This window comes from Delphinapterus leucas, chromosome 10 (genome assembly GCF_059928025.1).
Source record: "Delphinapterus leucas isolate spDelLeu-1000000601 "Yukka" chromosome 10, BTC_Dleu_Yukka2, whole genome shotgun sequence".
Lineage (NCBI taxonomy): Eukaryota > Metazoa > Chordata > Mammalia > Artiodactyla > Monodontidae > Delphinapterus > Delphinapterus leucas.
This window is the reverse complement of record NC_143138.1, coordinates 1,991,330-2,011,786: the sequence shown is the minus strand read 5'-3', so window position 1 is coordinate 2,011,786 and position 20,457 is coordinate 1,991,330. Positions and strand designations below refer to the sequence as shown.

The 20,457-nt window shown below is 51.8% G+C and overlaps 1 protein-coding gene across 4 annotated transcripts; it reads left to right on the top strand.

Moving 5' to 3' along the window:
• Positions 1 to 310: 310 nt before the first annotated feature.
• LOC111181303 (serpin B6) lies at positions 311 to 12,926 on the top strand. 4 transcript variants are annotated; one of them, XM_022586535.3, is made up of 7 exons: positions 311 to 396; positions 6,281 to 6,455; positions 8,379 to 8,528; positions 9,259 to 9,376; positions 10,532 to 10,674; positions 12,027 to 12,182; positions 12,399 to 12,926. In XM_022586535.3, exons 2-7 carry the CDS (start codon positions 6,291 to 6,293, stop codon positions 12,801 to 12,803), a joined length of 1,137 nt encoding a protein of 378 aa, XP_022442243.1. In that variant the 5' UTR covers positions 311 to 396; positions 6,281 to 6,290; the 3' UTR covers positions 12,804 to 12,926. The 4 variants fall into 4 exon arrangements, with proteins under 4 accessions (XP_022442243.1, XP_030616080.1, XP_022442241.1 ...); XM_030760220.2 differs by lacking the exon at positions 311 to 396 and adding an exon at positions 456 to 553; XM_022586533.3 differs by lacking the exon at positions 311 to 396 and adding an exon at positions 560 to 667.
• The last annotated feature ends 7,531 nt before the right edge of the window (positions 12,927 to 20,457 follow it).

Genomic DNA, 20,457 nt, shown 5'->3' with positions numbered 1-20,457 from the left:
CTGTCGGTTCCCTGGAGTCCGATTCACACGGGTCGGGTAACTGGGCCCTCTGCACACCCAGGAAGAGCGCGCTCTGCTCTGCGCTGTGCGATTCAAGCCCACGTGCCAGGGGGGGCACTTTTCTGGACTAAGACACAGCGACACCCGGGTCGCCCCACTGAAAGCCTCCGGTGAGCCGGGCCTTCGTTCCGTCCACGCCCCAGGCGGCCCCGGGTACGCAGTCACCACCCTGGGAGCGGAAAGGACTCGGCGGCGCACCTGGCGCACCTGGCGCCCCGCGCGGCCCCGCCCCGCCCCGCCCCTCCCGCGCGGCCCCGCCTCCTGGCCGCGGTATTTGGGGCCCCCGGGGCCGTTGTCACCTCCGCTGCAGCCCCGCCCGCTCCGGCCGCGCGCCCGGTGAGTGTCCGGGGCGCTCGGGCCGTGGCGTTGGGCCTGCGCGCGAGGCGGGGAGGCGGGCGGGCGGCCGGGTCGTGACCGCTAAGGACCGGAGGGGTGGACGGGGGCGCGGGTCCAGCTGGGGTTCCCTTTCGGATCCGGCGGAAGTGACGGCGTGGTGAGTGTGGCGGCCGCCGCCGCCCGGGACGCAGAGGACCCTCGGTCTCGCGCACGCTCGCATGGGGGCGGCGCCGAGCCTCCCCGGGGGCCACTCCGGGCCCCGCGCGCACAGGTGACCCCCCGCGGGCGGGGGCCGCAGGGCGCCGGGCGTTGGGAGCCCGGGCGTGGGTGGGGCTGGGGCCCGAGAGAAGCCCGGGTGGCTGCCCGGGCGGCCCGGCTGCCCAGCGGTCTTCCGCCCACCGGGTGGCCGGCGCTCAGGCGCTTTCGGGGGCCTCAGGCCTGCGAAGATAATCGTGAGGACCATTCCGGATCCTGGCACGTGTGCTGTTTGTTAAACTCGCTGCAGGCACGGTGTTGCAAGGTTCGGCATCTTCAGGGCTAAGAGGACCACCGGGGAGAGGTTTTAGTCATACCTGGGGTTGCGCGTGCTGGGTGAGGTCGGCTCTTCAGTTGCTTTCTTCCCGTTCCCCTCCCCCCCCCATAAAGCTCAGTTTTGAGGGAGAGAGTATGGAAAATTAGTCCTCACATGCCGCCAGGAATACGCGGGTGCTGGGGGAAGCTGGGTCAGTGTTGGCACGGCCCCTCCCGGCCCAGCTGGTGTACCTTATGGCCGAGTGGGGAGGGGGAGTGTGAAAAGTAGCCTCTGGACTGAGGTCCTGTGGCTGCGTTGCCGAGGCTCAGAGATGTGCCCCGGCATCAGCACGAAGCGCTGTGGTTCTCAGGGTTCTCGGTGTGTCCGGCTCTTCCCCACCGCTCGTGAGTGCCTGCATCCCCGGCTTTAGGCCACCCCAGAGAAGGGTCACAGTTTTAGTCATACTTGGTCATGTAAGCTGAGTATTTAAAAGCAATATATGAGGCCAGTTCCAATCCACGGCATTTTGTTACGGTTGAGCTTATTGTGGGTAACTCCAACCAGCAACCATAGAGTGAAAGAGTGAATGGAATCACCATTCTTTTCTGTTTATACAAAGAGTGGCCTACATTACACCAAGTGTTTGTCGTTAGACCCCAGGGAAGGCCACACACCTTACACTGCCAAGCTTGCTGGACCTGAGATCAGGCCTGGACATCAGCAGAAAGAAAGGAACGTGTAGTTCTACCACCATTTATTGAATACCCGTTTGTGCCGAGCATTAGTTTATCTAATCCTCACAGTAAACCTGTAAAGTAGAAGGAATCATCCCGTTTACGTATTAGACAACACACACACACACACACATACACACACATACACACACACACACATGCACACTGCCCCAGAGACCAGGTGGGGACAAAGCAGGAGCCCAGGTCTCCATTAAACCAATATTTAATAGTAAATCCTCTCGGAAATTAAGACATCCTAATCCAAGAAGACAAGAAGCACAATTAAATAGTGACACCTTAAAAAATTATTAAGACTTGATCAGTTGAATTAAACCAATTATGTACATTAACTGCCGAAGGTTACTGATGGTGCCACAGGGAAAAAATGGTGCCAAAGGTAGATTGGTTAGACTTGTTTTATACACACACACACACACACGGCATTGTTCATTAATGAAACCTTAATGCTGGTTTTTATGCTCATGATTAAACATATTTTAAAAGGCACATTGTTATTGAAGCTGTAAATAATTTTGAAATATGATGAATTTAGCAAGTGTGTGTGTGCATGTGTGTACATGAAGGACACTCTTGGCTGTCTTATCTACGGAAGCTAAAATGTAGGGGCTTGGAAAGCTGTTGATAGGTGTTGTGTTTGCTGTGTGATCCTGTGAAATGTGTATCATTGTTACCGGTATGTGCATTGAATGGAGAAGAGCTATCCCTCAATATAAAAACCCCACTAGATTGTCTATAATTTTCTTTGATATCTGGAGTGTCTTCGTGGTAAACTGTTTGAATTTGGTCCTATTTTTCTTTCTTTTTTAGGATTAAGACCTTTTCATCTTTTTATGATTAATTATTAAGGATTTATATATTATTGCAAAGTGATAATGAGAATCAGTTTACGATTATGTGGCAGGTTATTATCAAACAGACAAGAAGGATCTTAATAAATGGGACTCGGAGTTTGGACATTTATTTCACAATTAACAGAGGAACCGGGTAATGGGCGAAGAAATGGCTTTTAATGTTTTTCTCTTGCTCACAAAAATAGTTTGTGGATTTGTGGTTAGCATCTTCCTTTCATAAAACCCTGCTAAAACGACAATGCAGGAGCCTTGTGAAGCATGAAAAACACAAGGACAGAGAAGGGAGAGAGGAGACAAAGAGTGGACAAGAGAGGTCAGAGGTTTTGGAGGAGGGAAGTGACCAGGGGAGGGGCTGAGTGCCGAGGAGGGGAAACAGACCAGAAGGGGCGGACAGGCTCAACGTTGGGGCCCAAGCGCCAGCAAAGGCAGGGGTGGAGTGCAGGGCTGCAAATGGGGCCTGGGTAGAAAGCGTGTCCACAGACTGATGTGACCCCCACAGGCCATCTACTCTGCAGCGGACAGCCACCCTCCCTGCCTTACCCAGAGCCCAGTAGGAGATCAGGTCTCACCCCTGCAGGATCTGATGCGCAAACTCAGGGACCCCCAGGCATTGGACTGAGAGGAGGGGATTATGGATCCTGTAGAAACCCCCCAGCCCCTACCCTGCCTGCAGCCAGACCAGGGGGCTCCTCCATTTGCTGGTTGCTCAGTAAAAAAAAGCAACTGACCCCTTCATCGCACACATCCTGCCATGTGAGCAGTTTCCAACCTCGTTTTGTGTTTCCCTCTTAAATATGACTGACATCCCAGGATCGTCAAGCATTTGTGGAAAGCCTGTGTATGAAAGAGACCCAAATAATACAAACACCAGCACAATAGCAGAAGAAGACCCCAGGAGAAGAGAGACGATACAGGGAGCAGAAGACAACATCACAGACTGTGATTGATGTTCTCCAGGGAACTGGGGGTGGGGGGTGGGGAGGCAGTAAAGAAGGAACAGCAGAGAACAAGGAGTCTTTAGGAATTAAAGATACGATGGCTGAGACTGGAAAAAATCAGTAGAAAGATTGCAAGAGAAAATCATGAGTATCTTCCAGAAAATGGAACAAAACGTCATTGTGATGGAAAATGCAAGAGAGGGGGGTAGGTGAGAGCAGAGCTCTCTACTGCACGCAGAGAGCAGAGAGCAGCCGTGCGATCCCAAGTGCCCGACAGATATCACCTGTGCCTGCCACTCGTGCAGGTATGAGGCCCAGAAAAAGAGAACAGTCGGTCTGCAGGGAACTGACAAGTGCCTTAAAAGTTCCCAGAGAGGGACTTCCCTGGCGGTCCAGTGGTTAAGACTCTGCGCTTCCAGTGCAGGGGGCCCAGGTTCGATCCCTGGTTGGGGAGCTAAGATCCCACATACCTCACGGTGTGGCCAAAAAATGGGGAAAAAAAAAGTTCAGTTCCCAGAGAGGAAGGGAAATTTTCTTGATTTGCTAGATTGAAAGGGCCCACCAAGTGCACGGCAAAATGAGTGAACGGGGCCCATCGATGGAGGCTGCCAAACCGTCAATCCTATGGGATGGTAGAATAAAGACATTTTCAGACCTGCGAGAAGTCAAAATGTGTGTATTCTGTCTTAGAAAGCTATTGGACGATTCGCTTCATCAAAGAAGGGAGTAAACCGTGAAGCAGGAAGACATTGGGCCCAAAGGAGGGTCTGGGGCTCAGCAGCGCTCAGGCTGAAGAGCAGTGAGTCCACGGTGGAACCATGGGGATGGCGTGGCTGGCAGACCGTGGGATCCACACATCGGTACAACCGAATAGGAGGCTGGGACCACTGCAGCCCGGGTGGGCGTCTCTGAGTTCAGCTGTGTTTGAGGAAAGTCGGGGGCGGGGTGGTGGAGGAAAAGTTGACGTGCTGTCTCCCCTTCACAGCGCGGTGTGTGAGGGGCTTGGAAGGAAGCATCTGCCCAGCTTCGCCGCAGCAGCACCAAGACTCATGCGCTCCTTGAGGAGTCAAGGGTTCGGTTTTGTGCTTTACAACTTTTCCATGAAGCCAAGAGAGGGCCTGAAACTTGGTGTCTTTGGACTGGGAAAAAAATTCAAAATGGATGTAAGACCTTGTTGTTGCTGTAAAGGGAGGGTGTTGGAGATCAACATCTCAAAATAAAGTAGATTAAAGAGAAGCCCACTAGCCCCCCCTTGTGACGATTTGAGCACCAAGAAGAAAGCAGACATTGACTAATTGAAATACCTTGTTTGTAAAAGATCATGAGTCTGTTAATAAGCTCAGATGAGGCAAACAAGATGAGCTTTAAAAAGGCATAAGAGAGCTTCAGTCCTGTTTCAGTATTTTGGGGTGGCCTGCCCCAACCCCATCAGAACACAGATTATCTGGTATATCCCCTTCCTCATGGAGGGAGCAGAAATGAAGTAACTGTCCAAGGGTGCCAGAGCTGGGACTGTGAACCTGGTCTCCGTGCCTTTTCCTCTGAGTCTCCTGCTTTGTTTTTCCCAGTTCAGTGTTTAAGACCAAAGCTGCTTTCTGTTGAAGAACTATTGATCTTTCACCTCCAGTTCCCTTCACACAATACACAGAAGTACACTGATTTCTCCGCGGCCCCCAGTAGATGCCGTGGGCTGGCCAGGCCAGTGCTTTCCTGGGGGCGGGGGGTGGCGGCGGCGATGAGGGCAGGTGTGCTTTTCGAGATCAGTGACAGAAAAGTCAGAGCCTGAAACAAATTTGCTGGACGTTACCAGAGACAGGGTGCTTTATTAATGGCGTCTCTTAGGTTGGCATTTCCATTTGAATCAACACTCCTTCAACATCTGAGGGAGAAATGCGTGCAGATGGCAATATAGAGTCTTGGATGGGTGGGGAGGGGGCTCGTGGGACATCTCCTTGGCCAGGTGACCTTGCAGCAGACCTAACACACACAGGGCCCTACAACCCTGTCCTTCCTCAGTTCATGGAGGGCCATGGGGCTGCAGCGTCTCCTGGTAGACTGGCCGTCTTGGTGGCCCTGTCCCCAGGCCAGAGGATGACCTGTGCGGTGTGTGTGTGTTGGGGGGGGAGGGCCTGAGTCGTGACGTCTGACTGCATCAGGGATGCTGGAGGCTGTGCTTCTTGCGTGAGTCCCCAAGTGCCCTCATCCAGAGCCGGGCAAGGAGGGCCTGGGCCTGGGGGGCAGCAAGGGCCTGGGGACAGGGCCTTTGATTTGGGCTTTGGCACAAGCTGAGGCCTCATAGAAGGAGAACTGGACGTCAGAGGTGTTTGTTTTTAAGGCTTTCGTGCCTCTTTGTATGTGATTTGATCTGTCTTTTACCTTAAGGCTTCAGGTTATCCTAAATGGAGGCCTTGCTCCCGAATTACAGAAACATTCAACCATCTTTTCTTGTGTAACTGTGTCGTTGGATTATCATTTTGAATGACTTTTAAATTATGAAATAATACATATAGGCCCTTAAACACACCAGACAATACAGAAATGAAAGCAAAGGCGAATAGCTCCTTCCCCGATTCCGCCCCCAGCAAGTACCCAGGATGTGGGCCCTCCCGCTCCCTCGCTGTGTTATCGGCATCACTGTTCAGCTGTGTTCACTAAATGTTAGAAACCCACAAAATAATGCTGAGGCCCCACAAAAGAAATCGAGTTTTGTGCCTGTACCTATTTGCTCGCTGAACCAAAGTGTCAGTGGTAACTTTTAACAGCAGAGTGAGACACGGCCGACGTGTAGCCTAAATTTATGTGACGCTGATTTTAAATCCATCGTTTCAGACTCGCCACCATGGATGCTCTGTCGGAAGCAAACGGCACCTTTGCCTTGACCCTTTTGAAACATCTGGGTGAAGACAACTCGCAAAATGTGTTTATCTCACCCATAAGCATCTCCTCTGCCCTGGCCATGGTCCTCATGGGGGCACAGGGAAACACCGCGGCCCAGATGTCCCAGGTACGTACCTGAAACCAGTTCCTGGCGATGGTAAATGCTGTTACTTTCTCAGTTGAGTTGGTCCTCCATGTTTCAAATCCCAAAGGCCTTGCTCTTGATACATAACTCCCTCTGTGCTGCCCCGTCCCCTGGGCCTCCCACACCATGTCTCTTTGGCAGGTGGCCGGGCCTTCCTGACAGCTCAGTACCTGACTTCCAGGAGGACACACTTGAATGAGCAAGTGCTCATCCAGCCTCTGCTCTGATGCGCTGGCCAAGGCTCGGCTGGCGAGGCCAGTCCTGCAGTGAAGCCCAGACCAGCCCGAGGCAGGCTGCGCGGGGCATGAAGGTCCAGCTCTTGGGGCCACGATGGCAGCCATAGTGTGTCCTCTGGCCCCGCCAAGCATTCACAGCCCGCCCAAGGCCCAGGGTCTCATCCCTTCTTGGGGCGGGGCTTGGGCTCCAAGTCCAGGAGGAACAGGGCTGTTGAGGCTCCTGGGTGCAGAGCTCTGTGAACTAAAGGCCGCCCCACTCCTGGCACACGCTGGAGAGACAGGGAGGGATCACGCTGTACCGTGGGGAGGTGTCAGCGCGCTCAGGCTGACGAGGCCCAGACTGAGTGACCTAAGCAGGAGCAGTTACCTTCCTCACAGCTCTGGAGGCTGGGTGTCTGGGATCCAGGCTGCTTCTGAACCGTGTGGGCCTCTAATAGCAGCTTAAATTCTGCTTCCCTGAGCAGGGGCACGGGCACAAGCTCGTGAGGCAGGGCTCCGTTGGGCTGGGGGACAATGTCCTGTAGCCCTTTGTCTGGCTGAGAGGCTCTCGGGACCCTGCCTCAATCTCCAAGGTTTAACCAAGTGTCCTGATCCTGCCCCTGAGGCCTGTGCGTTGCGTTTGACCTTTGCCCTGAGGCCGTCACTTACTTTCAGAATCATTTACTGGCTGGAGAGGCTGGGAGGGAGAAACATTCTCTCTTTCCACCCAGCAAGTCCTGGGTTGCAAATATTTCCTTTCAATTCTGCTTGACAATGAAATAGCTCCCTCTTCAGCTCATCTTTCTCTTCCCTCACGCTTTCCCAGGCGGCCACCGATGCCTCATTCTTCCCGGGCATCTCCTTACGATTCCCTGGGGAGAGGGCCAGCCTTCCCGCCGCTGCAGGTGACAGTGGTTTCCGCACTGTCCTTCAAGCCTCGGCCAGCTGCTGGGTCCAAAGCCAGCGCCCACGTTCTAGCTTTGTGTTACAGGAGAACCATGCCTGGACGGCTGCCTGGACCTTCTATGCCTGCAAAAGAAACAGCCCCGCAGCTGAGTGGCTGGGAATGACGATGGTAGCTTTTCGGCCTCTGGCCTGGCCCCATGGTGCCCGCTGGGCTCACTCGTGATCTAGGAAGGGCCTTGGTGCTGGCTGTTGGCTGGGGCCTCTGTCCTCCCACAAGGAGCTCTCCCCGAGCAGTGGCAGCTCCCCAGGGCTGTCTGCGATGCCCCCAATGGGTAGCGGGGACTTTCCTAGACCATGAGGGCTGGGGGACGAGACAGCGAATGTGGAGCTGCCAGACCGTTTTCGGCCCAGGCCTGGAACAGTCACCTCTGCTGTGTTCTGCTGGTCAGAGCACGTCCCAGGGCCAGCCCAGACCCGAGGACGCGGCGTGTGTGTGCGGAGACGGGAGGCCTGGCGGGCAGCCTTGTCTGCAGACAGACCACAGGAGTGGGCGCACAGAACTGAGCTTGCAAAGGGGCATTTCTGCTCCTGCCGTCACTGCTCGGACTCCCTGCGGGAGGGAGGCCGGGTGGCTTCCAGGAAACATTGTGTCTTTAACTGGGTGAATCTCGTTTTAAGCTGCAGTGAGGATCAGTGTGGTCCTTAGGCTGACTTTAGTGTTGTATCCATTTCCTGTAGTCAGGGCACACGGAAGTTGTGTATTTTTATCTGTTTTTGATTTCAGGCACTTTCTCTAAGCAGAAGCAGCGGCAGAGGTGGAGACGTCCACCAGGATTTCCAGAACCTCCTCACCGAAGTTAACAGGACCGGCACACAGTACTTGCTCAGAACCGCCAACAGGCTCTTTGGAGAGAAGACTTACGATTTCCTCCCAGTAAGTCATACTCGCTGCTTTTACTAAGAAGGTAGAGACCAAGGCGGCGGGGAGGTGGCTGGGGGGACCTTGTGGTGCAGCAGAGGGCCTGTGGGCTGAGACGCACACGGGTGGGGTGACGCAGGACCCCACGCACTGCCGTCCGCGATGGCAGCCACTGGACACGCAGCTACTTATGTCCCAGCGTCGTTAACTCAATGCAGGTGAAGTGAAGTATTCAGTCCCCCAGTGGCACCAGCTGCGGTTCAATTGCCCATAGCCGCAGGTGGCACCCTTCTGAACGGTGTGGATTTAGCACCTCACCACGAGCGCTGAGGAAGTGGTGGCGTGGGGTGCAGGTTTCCCATGTTACTGTGGGTCAACGGGCCCTGGTTCACGGCCAGCGGTTCCGAAACACCGAGGGAGCAGTGGCCCTCATCGTGGTAGGAGCCCACTGGGCACGTCCGTGGCCCTGCAGTTGCCGCATCTCAGTGCCAGCGTTCTGACCTCGCTGGTGCGGCGTCCATGGCATTTATTTGACATCCAGACCATGACTTTTCTTAGTTTGTATTTATTATTGAATGTAGCTGAAGACTGAGAAAGGATTTAAGGTTAATTCCTCGCATTCATTTGTACATTCCATATGTAAACCACAAAATTATCAACGTTCTCATTTGGTGTGGTGAGGAAGTAAGCTCTTGGCGTTGATTGTTTTTGTAGCCACGCGATTATGTTGCTCTGTGTCTCCTAGTCTTTCAAAGATGCCTGCCGCAAATTCTACCAAGCGGAGATGGAAGAGCTGGATTTTATCAGCGCTGCGGAGGAATCCAGGAAACACATAAACACCTGGGTGGCCCAAAGGACAGAAGGTGAAGATACGTTGTTATTTCTGCTTTCCTGCTATTTTCTAATTAATTTTATTGGAGTATAGTTGATTTACAGCGTGGTGGTAGTTTCAGGTGTACAGCAAAGCGAATCAGTTATACCTATACATAGATCCACTCTTTTTTAGATTCTTTTCCCATATAGGTCATTACAGAGTATTCAGTCGAGTTCCCTGTGCTGTACAGGAGATGTTTTCATAGTATTTTAATTAATCTTATTGTCAGTTCCTTCACAAGAACATCAAATGTAAACAGGAATGATTTTTTTTTCTCTGAATAACTGTAAACTTTAAAAATCTACTTTTGAAATACAATCAGTGTATAATTATTTTCTCTAGCTTTTTCCCTCTCCTCATCAATGTTTGGTGCACCTCTTCCAGAACAATCTTTTTTTTTTTTTTTTTTTTTTGCGGTACGCGGGCCTCTCACTGTTGTGGCCCCTCCCGCTGCGGAGCACAGGCTCCGGATGCGCAGGCTCAGAGGCCATGGCTCACGGGCCCAGCCGCTCCGCGGCATGTGGGATCCTCCCAGACCAGGGCACGAACTCGTGTCCCCTGCATGGCAGGCGGACTCGCAACCACTGCGCCACCAGGGAAGCCCCAGAACAATCTTCACTTTAATTTTGTTGTTGTCGTTGTTAATGTTAATATAATCTTTATTTTCACAAATAGTGTAAAGAAAAATTTGGTTGCAGGTCTCAAGCTGCCTGCCTGTCCATCACCGCTTATGCTCTGCGGGTGACTGAGCGTCATTGCAGGACACTTGGTTAAGTCCTCAGCCACCTGCGGCTCTTAATTTAAATGTTCTCCACACAAGCTACAGCCTCTCACCTTCAGGACAATCCCCTGAAGCGTAGGCATCCAACATTCCTTTCTCTCCCACTGTGAATTATCCTGCACATATTACTTTGTTCATTTTTATGTTTTATTCAACCGGTGGTGTTTTTCTGACCAGAGCTTTAAAAGTTTTTGTCGCTGCCTTTGTTTTAGGGGCCAGTCTCCCTGTACGTGGTTGTTTGGGGGACAGCGAGCCCCTTGGTCTGTGCACTTGACCCCTCAAGAAGACGGCCCAGTGAATGTCGTCCCGATGCCTCCGTCAGGAAGCCCTTTAGCTAACTGGTTCTTTAATTCTTCTTTTCAGGAAAAATTATAGACCTGCTGTCTCCAGGTTCAGTGGACTCCGTGACTTCTCTGGTTCTCGTGAACGCCATCTACTTCAAAGGAAACTGGGAGAATCAGTTTAACAAACAGCACACCAAGGAAAGGCCGTTCAAAGTCAGCAAGGTGAATACGGGTATTTCGCAATAACAGAGGAGGTTCTTGGAAACAGTCCCTGTGTTCACATTGGTTTATAGAACGTGCGAGAAGGCTGACCTCAAGTAACTGGTGCTTCGTGTGGCCTTAGGCAGCCCAGCATCCGGTCTCCCAGCAAACCTGGGGCCTTCTTCTCGCCCTGCCCCCCCCCCCCACTGTGTCATCAAACGTGGTCCATGCTGCCGCTGGGCATTCTGTCTGTATCACACATCCCACGGTGTAGCTCTCAGGCTGAGGGTCCTTCCTGGCTTCCCAGAACTTTTGAGATCAAGTTCAAACTCCAGACTATGGCACATGAAGCTCTTTGTGGCCCTGGATCCTACCCATGTCTCTGTCTTCATTCTGTCAGTACCTGTATATCCCCCTTTCCTCTCTAGCGGCGTCTGGAAGCCTCCCTAGCAGTGCCCCCAGCCCGGTTTCTGTACCCCTGCTCTGAGCTCTCACAGAGAGCTATGGCACCGATCTCCCGGGACTCCTCTAGCCCCTGTGCAAATGCAGGACCGGGGAGGTCACTTGGGAGTTGTCACGATGACCGGGGCTGGGCTGACAGCAGTGGGGGTGGGAAGGACAAGCTTTGTGTCTTAAAGGTGGAGCCACGGCTTCCCTGGTGGCGCAGTGGTTGAGAGTCCGCCTGCCAGTGCAGGGGGCACAGGTTCATGCCCCGGTCTGGGAAGATCCCACATGCCACGGAGCGGCTGGGCCCGTGGGCCGTGGCCGCTGAGCCTGCGCGCCCGGAGCCTGTGCTCCGCGGCGGGAGGGGCTGCATCGGTGAGAGGCCCGCGTACCGCAAAAAAAAAAAAAAAAAAAAAAAAAAAAGTGGAGCCAGCGTGGCTTGTAATGAGTCAGATGTGAGGTGTGAAGGACGGGGGTCAAGGACACTCCAGGGTTTTTGACCCTGGGATGAATGGTGTTACCATCAGCCCAGATGGGGAGAATTATAGATGGAGCAGCCGTGGAGGGGAACACGAGGAACCAGCATGAGAGGTGACACTGGAGGTTTCTGTTATGTCCAGATGCACGTGTTGAGCAGGCAGTAAAGTTTATGCCTCTGGAGTATGGGGGGAGGTCCCGGCCAGGAATATAAATGTGGGAATTCTGTTTAAAGTCACGGGACTGAGATCACTGGCAGAAAAGCAGCACGAGGCCTGAGCCCTGGGTGACCCAGGGTTTGGAGGCGGAAGCAGTGAAGGTGATCTGGCAAAAGGGAGGGGACTGGTGTGGTGTCTGGAAGCCAACAAAGTGTTCCTGGGGCCCAGAGTGGCCGGCTCTGCTGACTCGTCCAGTGTCTTGTTTCAACTTCTTGTTTATCCATTCCTTTACAGAATGTGGAGAAGCCTGTGCAAATGATGTTTAAGAAATCCACCTTTAAGATGACCTACATCGGAGAGATATTCACGAAGATTCTCGTGCTTCCCTACGTCGGCAGCGAGCTCAATATGATCATCATGCTTCCCGATGAAAACACCGATTTGAAAACGGTAACTAAGCGGTAATCGCGTCGTGGGGGGAAGGGGGTCCCGTCTGAATCCCCGCCCGGCAGGCTCCCCGCCTCCCAGCAGGAACCCTTTCTGCAGCCGGCACAGCTCCCCTGGCCGCTCCCTCGAACCCACGGTGCGGTGCGTGCGGGCCACGGCAGACGGTCCCACTGGGCAGCGTTGCTCTGGACCCGAAGCCCTTCTACTCACCTCTTCTAGGTGGAAAAGGAACTCACTTATGAGAAATTCGTCGAGTGGACGAGGCCGGACCTGCTGGACGAGGAGGAGGTGGAGGTGTCCCTGCCCAGGTTTAAGCTGCGGGAGAGCTACGACCTGGAGGGCGTGCTCCGCGCCCTGGGCATCACCGACGCCTTCGAGAGCGCCAGGGCCGACTTCTCTGCGATGTCGGCCCATAGCAACCTGTGCCTCTCCCGGGTCGTGCACAAGGCCTTTGTGGAGGTCGACGAGCAGGGCACGGAGGCGGCCGCCGCCACCGCCGCAGTCCTGATGCTGCGCTGTGCCAGGATCACCCCCAGGTTCTGTGCCGACCACCCTTTCCTCTTCTTTATCCAGCACAGCAAGACCCGCGGGCTTCTGTTCTGCGGCCGGCTCAGCTGTCCGTGAGGAGGCGGCGGCCGCGGGCAGCCCCGCTGGGTCCTGCCGGCCCGCTTCTCCGGTACTCCGTGACGCACCTGCAACCCAAAGTGGCCTTGGCGACAGTCCAGAAATAAAGGGGCTGATCGAGAACCCCTGTGTCTGTGTGTTCGCATGTCCCGTGCCCCCTAGGACCTGCATTGCCATTCGGGGGTAGGGCGGTCATGCCCAGCAAGTGCCCCTGCTCTGAGGGGCGCCCCTCGCCCTCCGCGTCCAGGCCCTCAGGGAGAGCAGGTGCTTCCTCCCTCCTCTGCTCAGGGGCCCCTGTTTGCGAGAGAACAGAGGGAAGCAGAGGCTACGGCAGCCACGGGGAGCAGGCTGCAGAGACCCTCAGCGGAGTTCTGTTCCAAAACGTGTTGTGAGCCCTCCAGAAACCAGCATAGAGGTGGGGAGAGCCAGTGACCCAGACCCGTGAGAAGTCAGTCCCATTTCCCGCTGTGTCTGCACTTCGAGGGGTCTGCGGTCAGACCTCTTCAGATGCACAGCCACCCACTTTCCCTGAAAATGCTTAATTGCCACCAGGGGCCAGAGACGAGCAGACAAGTCCTGTTCACAGTAGCGGAAGAGTTTAAGACCGCTTTATGGATACATGCCAGGTGACTTTCTATCCTGCTGCAAGTACTAAAGATAAAGAGGGGGCTAAGGTTTCTGCGGCCACTTGTGTTACCTGCTGGAGACGCGATCCCGGCTCTCAGCTGACGCTGTGGTTCAGGTGGAGAGCTGTGCCGTGTTCCAGGCCAGCCACCAGGCCCCCTCCGCTGCCCTGACTGCCGTCATCAGGAGCTGGGCTCCCGCTAACATAACGATGCGATGCATATTTCATTCTGCCTCGGGTCTGCTTTCCCTGTTGAGCCCAAGCCAGCGACTTAGCCTTGGGGAGAGACAGACTGAGGAGACATTGCCATTATGAGTGGCGTGTGTGTGAAGGGGAAGGGCCGTGTGGTCAGCGCCATCTCCCTGCCCCGCACAGCTCTGTTTGTACCTGCGGCGTGTAGCGCAGTGGTCTGGCCATCCAGGTTCCGAGGCACCTGTCCTTCCTTTCCCCGGATGAGAACCCTCGGGCCCATCAACAGAGAGTTGTGGAAACGAGCGCAGTGGTCCCGTCCGTCACAGACCTATAATACAGGTAGACCTCTGCCAGGCGAAGTCCTAACACACGTGGAATAAACCATGTGCTGCTGCTCGAAGGGGCTCTCGGGTCCCACTGAGTTGTTCCACTTTGTCTGTCGGTCAAATGGCCTTTGAAAAGTTATCCCCCAACGTATGATTTTAGTAAAAGGCACAGCCACCTGAATAATGCTCCCACGTCTTTTATGAAATTCCACCAGAAGACAGTTCCATTACGTTGTGCAATGTTTCTTGTAAGGACCTAGAAAATAAAATCCTCCCGGGATTTAAGTCTGGGAAAGAGTTGGTCTCGCCCCTTCACAAATGTTTACTGAGCACCTGCTTAGCATTGATGATTTTACTTAATCCCCAGCAAGGAGTAAGCCCGGGGGGATCTGAGGTCCAGGGGGCGGTCAAGTAACTTGAACAAATTCTTGCAGCTGGCAAAGAGGTAGAGCCAAGGTCTCAGGCCAGTACTGACAGCTCCAAATCTGGCCTTCTTTCAGAGGGGCCACAGGACCACGGTCACAGAGGGGTCCAGGCAGGGGATTCGTGGAGGCCCAGGGCCTGTAGGCAGTGGCTGGACGCCAGAGCCTGGGTGGAAGGGGATGGAGGAGGGGGGCTTGTGCACAAGATGACCCTAATCTCACACTGACTAGTGGGCAGCACGGGGCCAGGGCCCCAGGACTTGCCTAGGGCATCCCTGCCAGGTGGAGACGGGGAAGAGGGAGGGGTTGGGGAGTCCCGGGAAGGGCGGGCACAGGAGCTGGGGTTTGGGTGCACCTGCAGAGGGCTCTGGGCTCTGTGCCCAGCTGGACTCCCTCACTGGGGTTTCTAAAGGCCTGTCCACAGTGATAGGACTGAGCATCGGGCTGTTGGGACCATCGCGAGCACTGATCCAAAATCCTCTTGGGTCCCGGGTGAGTAGAAAAGCTGCAAAAAAATTAAACAACTTTTTGAGGAAACTTCACACTGTTTTCCATAGTGGCTACACCAATTTACATTCCCACCAACAGGGCAGGAGGGTTCCCTTTTCTCCACACCCTCTCCAGCATTTATTCCTTATAGGCTTTTCGATGATGGCCATTGAGAGATGTACTTTTAAACCCCATCCACCCACTTTGCTGCACCCCTTCCCCACTTCCGGTAACCGCCAATCTGTGTATCCAGGAGCTTGGTGTTCTTTCTTTGTTTTTGTTATTTTAGATTCCACACGTAAGTGAGATCACACAGTATTTGTCTTTCTCTGTCTAATTTACTTCACTTAGCATAATGCTCTCAAAGCCTGTCTTGTTACAAATAGCGGGATGTCCTTCTTTTTACGGCTAAGTAATATTCTATTGTATATGTACCACATTTTCTTTATCCATTCATCCATCTTGTTTCCATGTCTTGGCTATTATAAAAAATGCTGCAGTGAAGATAGGGGTGCAGATATCTTTTTGAGGCAGTAATTTCCTTTCCTTCAGATAAATACCCAGAAGTGGAATTGCTGGGTCATATGGTAGTTCTATTTTTAATTTTTTTGAGGAACCTCCATACTGTTTTCTATAGTGGCTGCACCAACTTACATTCCCACCAACAGTGCACAATGATTCCCCTTTCCCTATATCCTTGCCAATACTTGTTATTTCTTGTCCTTTTGATAATAGCCATTCTAGAGGTGTGAGGTGCTATCTCACTGTGGTTTTGATTTGCATTCCCTGATGATCCGTGATGCTGAGCACCTTTCCAGGTACCTATTGACCATCTGTATGTCTTCTTTGGAAAAATGTCTATTGAGATCCTCTGCCCATTTTTTAATCAGACTGTTTGTATTATTATTATTTTTGCAATTGAGTTGTGTAAGTTCTTCATACATTTTGAATATTAACCCCTTATGAAATATGTGATTTTCAAATATTTTTCTTCCATTCCATAGGTTGTCTTTTCATTTTTCTGGTGGTTTCTTTTGCTGTATGGAAACTTTTTAGTTTGATGTAGTCCCACTTGTTTATTTTTGGCTTTTGTTGCCTTTGCTTTTGGTGTCAGTTCCAAAAAATCATTGCCAAGCCCAATGTCAAGGAGCTTACGACCTATGTTTTCTTCTAGGAGTTTTATAATTTCAGGTCTTAGGTTCAAGCCTTTAATCCATTTTAAGTTAATTTCTGGGTATGGTGTAAGGTAGTGGTCCAGTTTCCCCCAACACCATTTATTAAAGAGACTATCCTTTCCCTATTGTAAATTCTTGGCTCCTTTGTTGTAAGGGAACCATATATCTGTGGGTTTATTCCTGGGCTCTCTATTCTGTCCATTGATCTATGTGTCTGCTTTTATGCCAATGTTATACAGTTTTGATTACCACAGCTTTGTAATATAGCTTGAAATCAGAAAGTGTGATGACTCCGGCTCTGTTCTTCCTCAGGATTTGTTTGGCTATTCAGTGTCTTTCGTGGTTCCATACAAATTTAGGATTGTTTGTTCTTTTTCTGGGAAAAAGTGCCATTGGGATTTTGAGAGGGATTGCATTGAATCTCTAGATTGCTGTGGGTAGTGTGGACATTTTAACCATATTAATTCTTCCAATCCATGAGCATGGAATGTGTTTTCATTTATGTGTCTTCTTCAGTTTCTTTCATCAGTTATAGTTTTCAGTGGACAGGTCTTTCACCTCTTTGGTGACATTTATTCCTAGGTATTTTATTCTTTTTGATGCAATTGTAAATGGGACTGTTTTCTTACTTTCTCTTTCTGATAATCTGTTATTAGTGTTTAGTTCCATTCAGGAACCTTGCTGAGGACTGTAACTTGGGAGACCGACTCTCAGAAGCTTCGAGGGAATTTTTCTGAAGAGGGAGGGGAAGAGATGTTTTCTAAACAATTTTTGGCTACAGGGAATGCATGCAGCAAGCACACATCTTGGTGAAAGTCACGAAGAACAGATATTTCGAGCTAATGATTTTAGTGCTTTTCTCTGTGTGGGAAGATGCAGGAATCTGGGGTCATTACAATTCTTCCTGAGGTATGTGTCTATCTAGGGGGCCAGTTTTCCAAAGCACAGAGTGCCCACCCCGTTTTCCCCCTGAACCCCTCTCAGGGTGCACGGTGGTGGGTCGGCCAGGGGTGCAGTGTCTGACGATTTAACCCTTGTAGACTTGGTGGTGAGCAAGCTCCCTGTTCTTTATTTGCACCCTTCTTCCTGCAGCCCGCGGTCCCTAGGCTCCAGCACTGGTCTGCAGACAGGCTCCCAGCTGCTCTTCCTAAAACTCCAAAGTGCTCACCTCCAACTTGGTTTAAACTCTGCCTGGCCTTCCAGGTGGCAGATCAAAGGGCCGCGTTGGTGTCAGCACATCTCTTGCAGGAAACCATGCAGACTCCCTTCTGGCCACCCCAGGCCAGAAGACGCAGAGTCCGGGCTCCCTGGCAGCTCGTACTCACCTACCTGGCCTCACCTGGGGTCTGAGCTCCAGGTCAGGACCTATGGCATCTAGTTTTCATTTTCTTCCCCTTAAACATATAAGGAGAGTTCTATGTGTGCTCTTTATTCAAACTTCCCCATAAGTCTGTATTCTATATCTGTGAGTCTGTTTCTCTTTTGTAACTAAGTTTGTGTCCTTTTTTAGATTCCACATGTAAGTGTGTCAACTGAAAAATACGCACAACCTAAAAGTTGAGAGTTATGTTTTATTGGGCGGAAATGTTTAGGACTTAAGCCCGGGAGGCAGCATCTCAAGTAACCCTGGGAGAACTGCAAGGCAAGGAGAGACCAGACGTGGGCAACCGCGAGGGACTGACAGCAGTTAAAACGTGAAGCTGAGATGGACAGGATCCTGCAGCTCAGCCCCTTACCTGTTGGACAGGACGATCTCACATGTACGCGCACATATGCACACACACGGGCGCACGCACGCACACAACGGCCCAGGTCTGTGCCTGCCTCATCCAGGTGGCAAGGTGCTCACGCTCAGGTAGGTCAATGCACATTCTGTTTGTGTCTCTGTCATCTCTATTTTGCTGAATCCTCTCCCTCTTTGGGTCTCTTTAGTTGCTGTCACACAGCTGGTGGGCCCAGTGCTTCCAGGCTGACTCTGCCTCTCTGGCCCCAGCCCTTTATTTCCTGAAGTATCTTCCAGTGTAAGGTGAGGTGGGAGTTCCCAGGGCCCTCAGGCCAGCCTTCCAGTTGCTGCAACACCCTCTCCCCAACCCCGTAGAGGCCCCGCACACCCTGAGCAGCCAGGGGCTCCAGAGAGGCTTAGTGACCCGAGGGCACCGATTACTGGCGGGCACAGCCGTGCAAACAGTGCCGCCATTGTGCTCTCTTGGTTGACATTTACACACACTTTTGTAAAACTTAAAACAATTTGCACTGGTTTGGGCTGCTGTTATATATTTAGAGAGTGGCCTTTACACTTTATTTTTCTAATGTGAGACACTCCCTCTCAAACTATTTTAGGAGGAAGCTTAAAATAAAACATTGAACAGCGGAGTTGCTCTGGTTGAAACAGTTGTGCCCCAGCCCCCAGTCGTACCCGTCCAGCTCTGCTCTCCTCCCATGCTGCCCCCAGAGATGCAGAAGGCCCTCCCCAGGCTTAAAGGAGCAGTTCCAAAACTGCAGTGCCAAGCGCCTTGCTGTCCACTGGGAAACTAGAAGAAAGATCAGATGACGATCCATCTACTTATGAAAATGAATCTATAACAGTATGACAGTTCCTCAAAAAATTAAACACAGAAGTACCATGTGAGCCACAATTCCACTTCTGGGTATGTTCCCAGAAGAATTAAAAGCAGGGTCTTAAAGAGATATCTGGGGCTTCCCTGGTGACACAGTGGTTGAGAATCTGCCTGCCGATGCAGGGGACGTGGGTTTCTGCCCCGGTCTGGGAAGATCCCACATGCCACAGAGCGGCTGGGCCCGTGAGCCATGGCCGCTGAGCCTGCGCGTCTGGAGCCTGTGCTCTGCAACGGGAGGGGTCACAACAGTGAGAGGCCCGCGTACCGAAAAAAAAAAAAAAAAAAAGTAAAAGAGATATCTGTGCCCCCGTGTTCATAGCAGCATTAGTTGCAACAGCCAAGAGGTGGAAGCAACCCATGTGTCCTTCAAACGATGAATGGGTAAACAAAATGTAGTCTACACATACAATGGAAACTCATTCAGCCTTAAGAAAAGGAAGGTAAATCTGACACCGGCTGGAACATGGCTGAACCTTGAGGACATGATGCTCAGTGAACTAAGCCGGTCACAAAGGACAAACACTGTGTGATTCCACCTATGTTAGTATGTAGAGTAGTCAAATCCAGAGACAGAAAGTCGAGGCTGGTTTCCAGGGGCTGGGGAAAGGGAAATGGGGAGTAAGTTTTTTTTTTTTTAAATAAATTTATTTATTTATTTTTGGCTGCATCGGGTCTTTGTTGCTACGCGCAGGCTTTCTCTAGTTGCGGCGAGCGGGGGCTACTCTTCGTTGCGGTGCGCGGGCTTCTCATTGCGGTGGCTTCTCTTGTTGCAGAGCACGGGCTCTAGGCACATGGACTTCAGTAGTTGTGGCACGTGGGCTCAGTAGTTGTGGCATGTGGGCTTAGCTGCTCCGCGGCATGTGGGATCTTCCCGGACCGGGGCACGAACCCGTGTCCCCTGCATCGGCAGGCGGACTTTCAACCACTGCGCCACCAGAGAAGTCCCGGGAGTTAGTTTTCAATGGGGACAGATTTTAAGTTTTGCAGGATGGAAAGATTTCTGGAGAGGTTGGAGGTGATGGTTGCTCAACACTGTGAATGTACTTAATGCCACAGTGTCTCAAACTGTGTACTTTAAATGGTTAAGGTGATAAATTTTGTTATGTGTATTTTACCACAATCTAAAAAAATAAAAAATAAATGAATCTGTGTATGATGATCCTTATCTCTGGGTGAAGTTTCCAGTAACTTTGTTTTGCTTATCTCCTAAATTCCCAAGCTGGAACATATATTTCTTACCTGGCTTTAAAGCTATGAGCTAAAAATATGTCTCTGCATATAAAAAAGGATAAAATAATAGAGAAAAATAGCTTGTAGGTTTATGGGATTATGGATGATTTGTCTCTTCATTTCCCAAAATGCCCTCAAAAGCAAGGTGACTCACGGAAACAGGAGGGCACTGATGAAATTCAATATTTTATCGGGTTGTAGCCCAGTCAAAAAAACACCTTACTCTTATTAAGTAAGGTTAATGGAAATAAACATTAGTGTTGGACTTACAGTAATTTGCTAAGCTTATAATAACCAAGAGTAAACTGTAATAACTTTTGAGTTAGTAACAAAGCTTCTTTCGGGGCACCTTCTCCCCTTTTCCTATTCTCCAGGGTACATACAGATGGGCCCTGTTGCTTCTTACCTGGGCGCATGCATCAGAGCTGCCAGGAGAGTGCTGGCAGCCGGACTCCAATCAGCACCTCTAGAGGAAGCGCCCTCCCCAGGGTTGCAGATTCGAGCTTGGCTTTTGTCATCCCTGCCAGGCGCCCCCGGAGGCCACCCAGCCCAGTTTCAGCCACTCGAGTAAAAAACG

What these genes read in the sequence shown, in the direction of transcription:
- LOC111181303 (XM_022586533.3), top strand. Translation starts at nt 615, where the DNA reads ATGGGGGCGGCGCCGAGCCTCCCCGGGGGCCACTCCGGGCCCCGCGCG. An exon ending in AGACTTACGATTTCCTCCCA is followed by an intron (nt 8,529 to 9,258) that starts GTAAGTCATACT and finishes TGTGTCTCCTAG; the next exon opens with TCTTTCAAAGATGCCTGCCG. An exon ending in GGTGGCCCAAAGGACAGAAG is followed by an intron (nt 9,377 to 10,531) that starts GTGAAGATACGT and finishes TCTTCTTTTCAG; the next exon opens with GAAAAATTATAGACCTGCTG.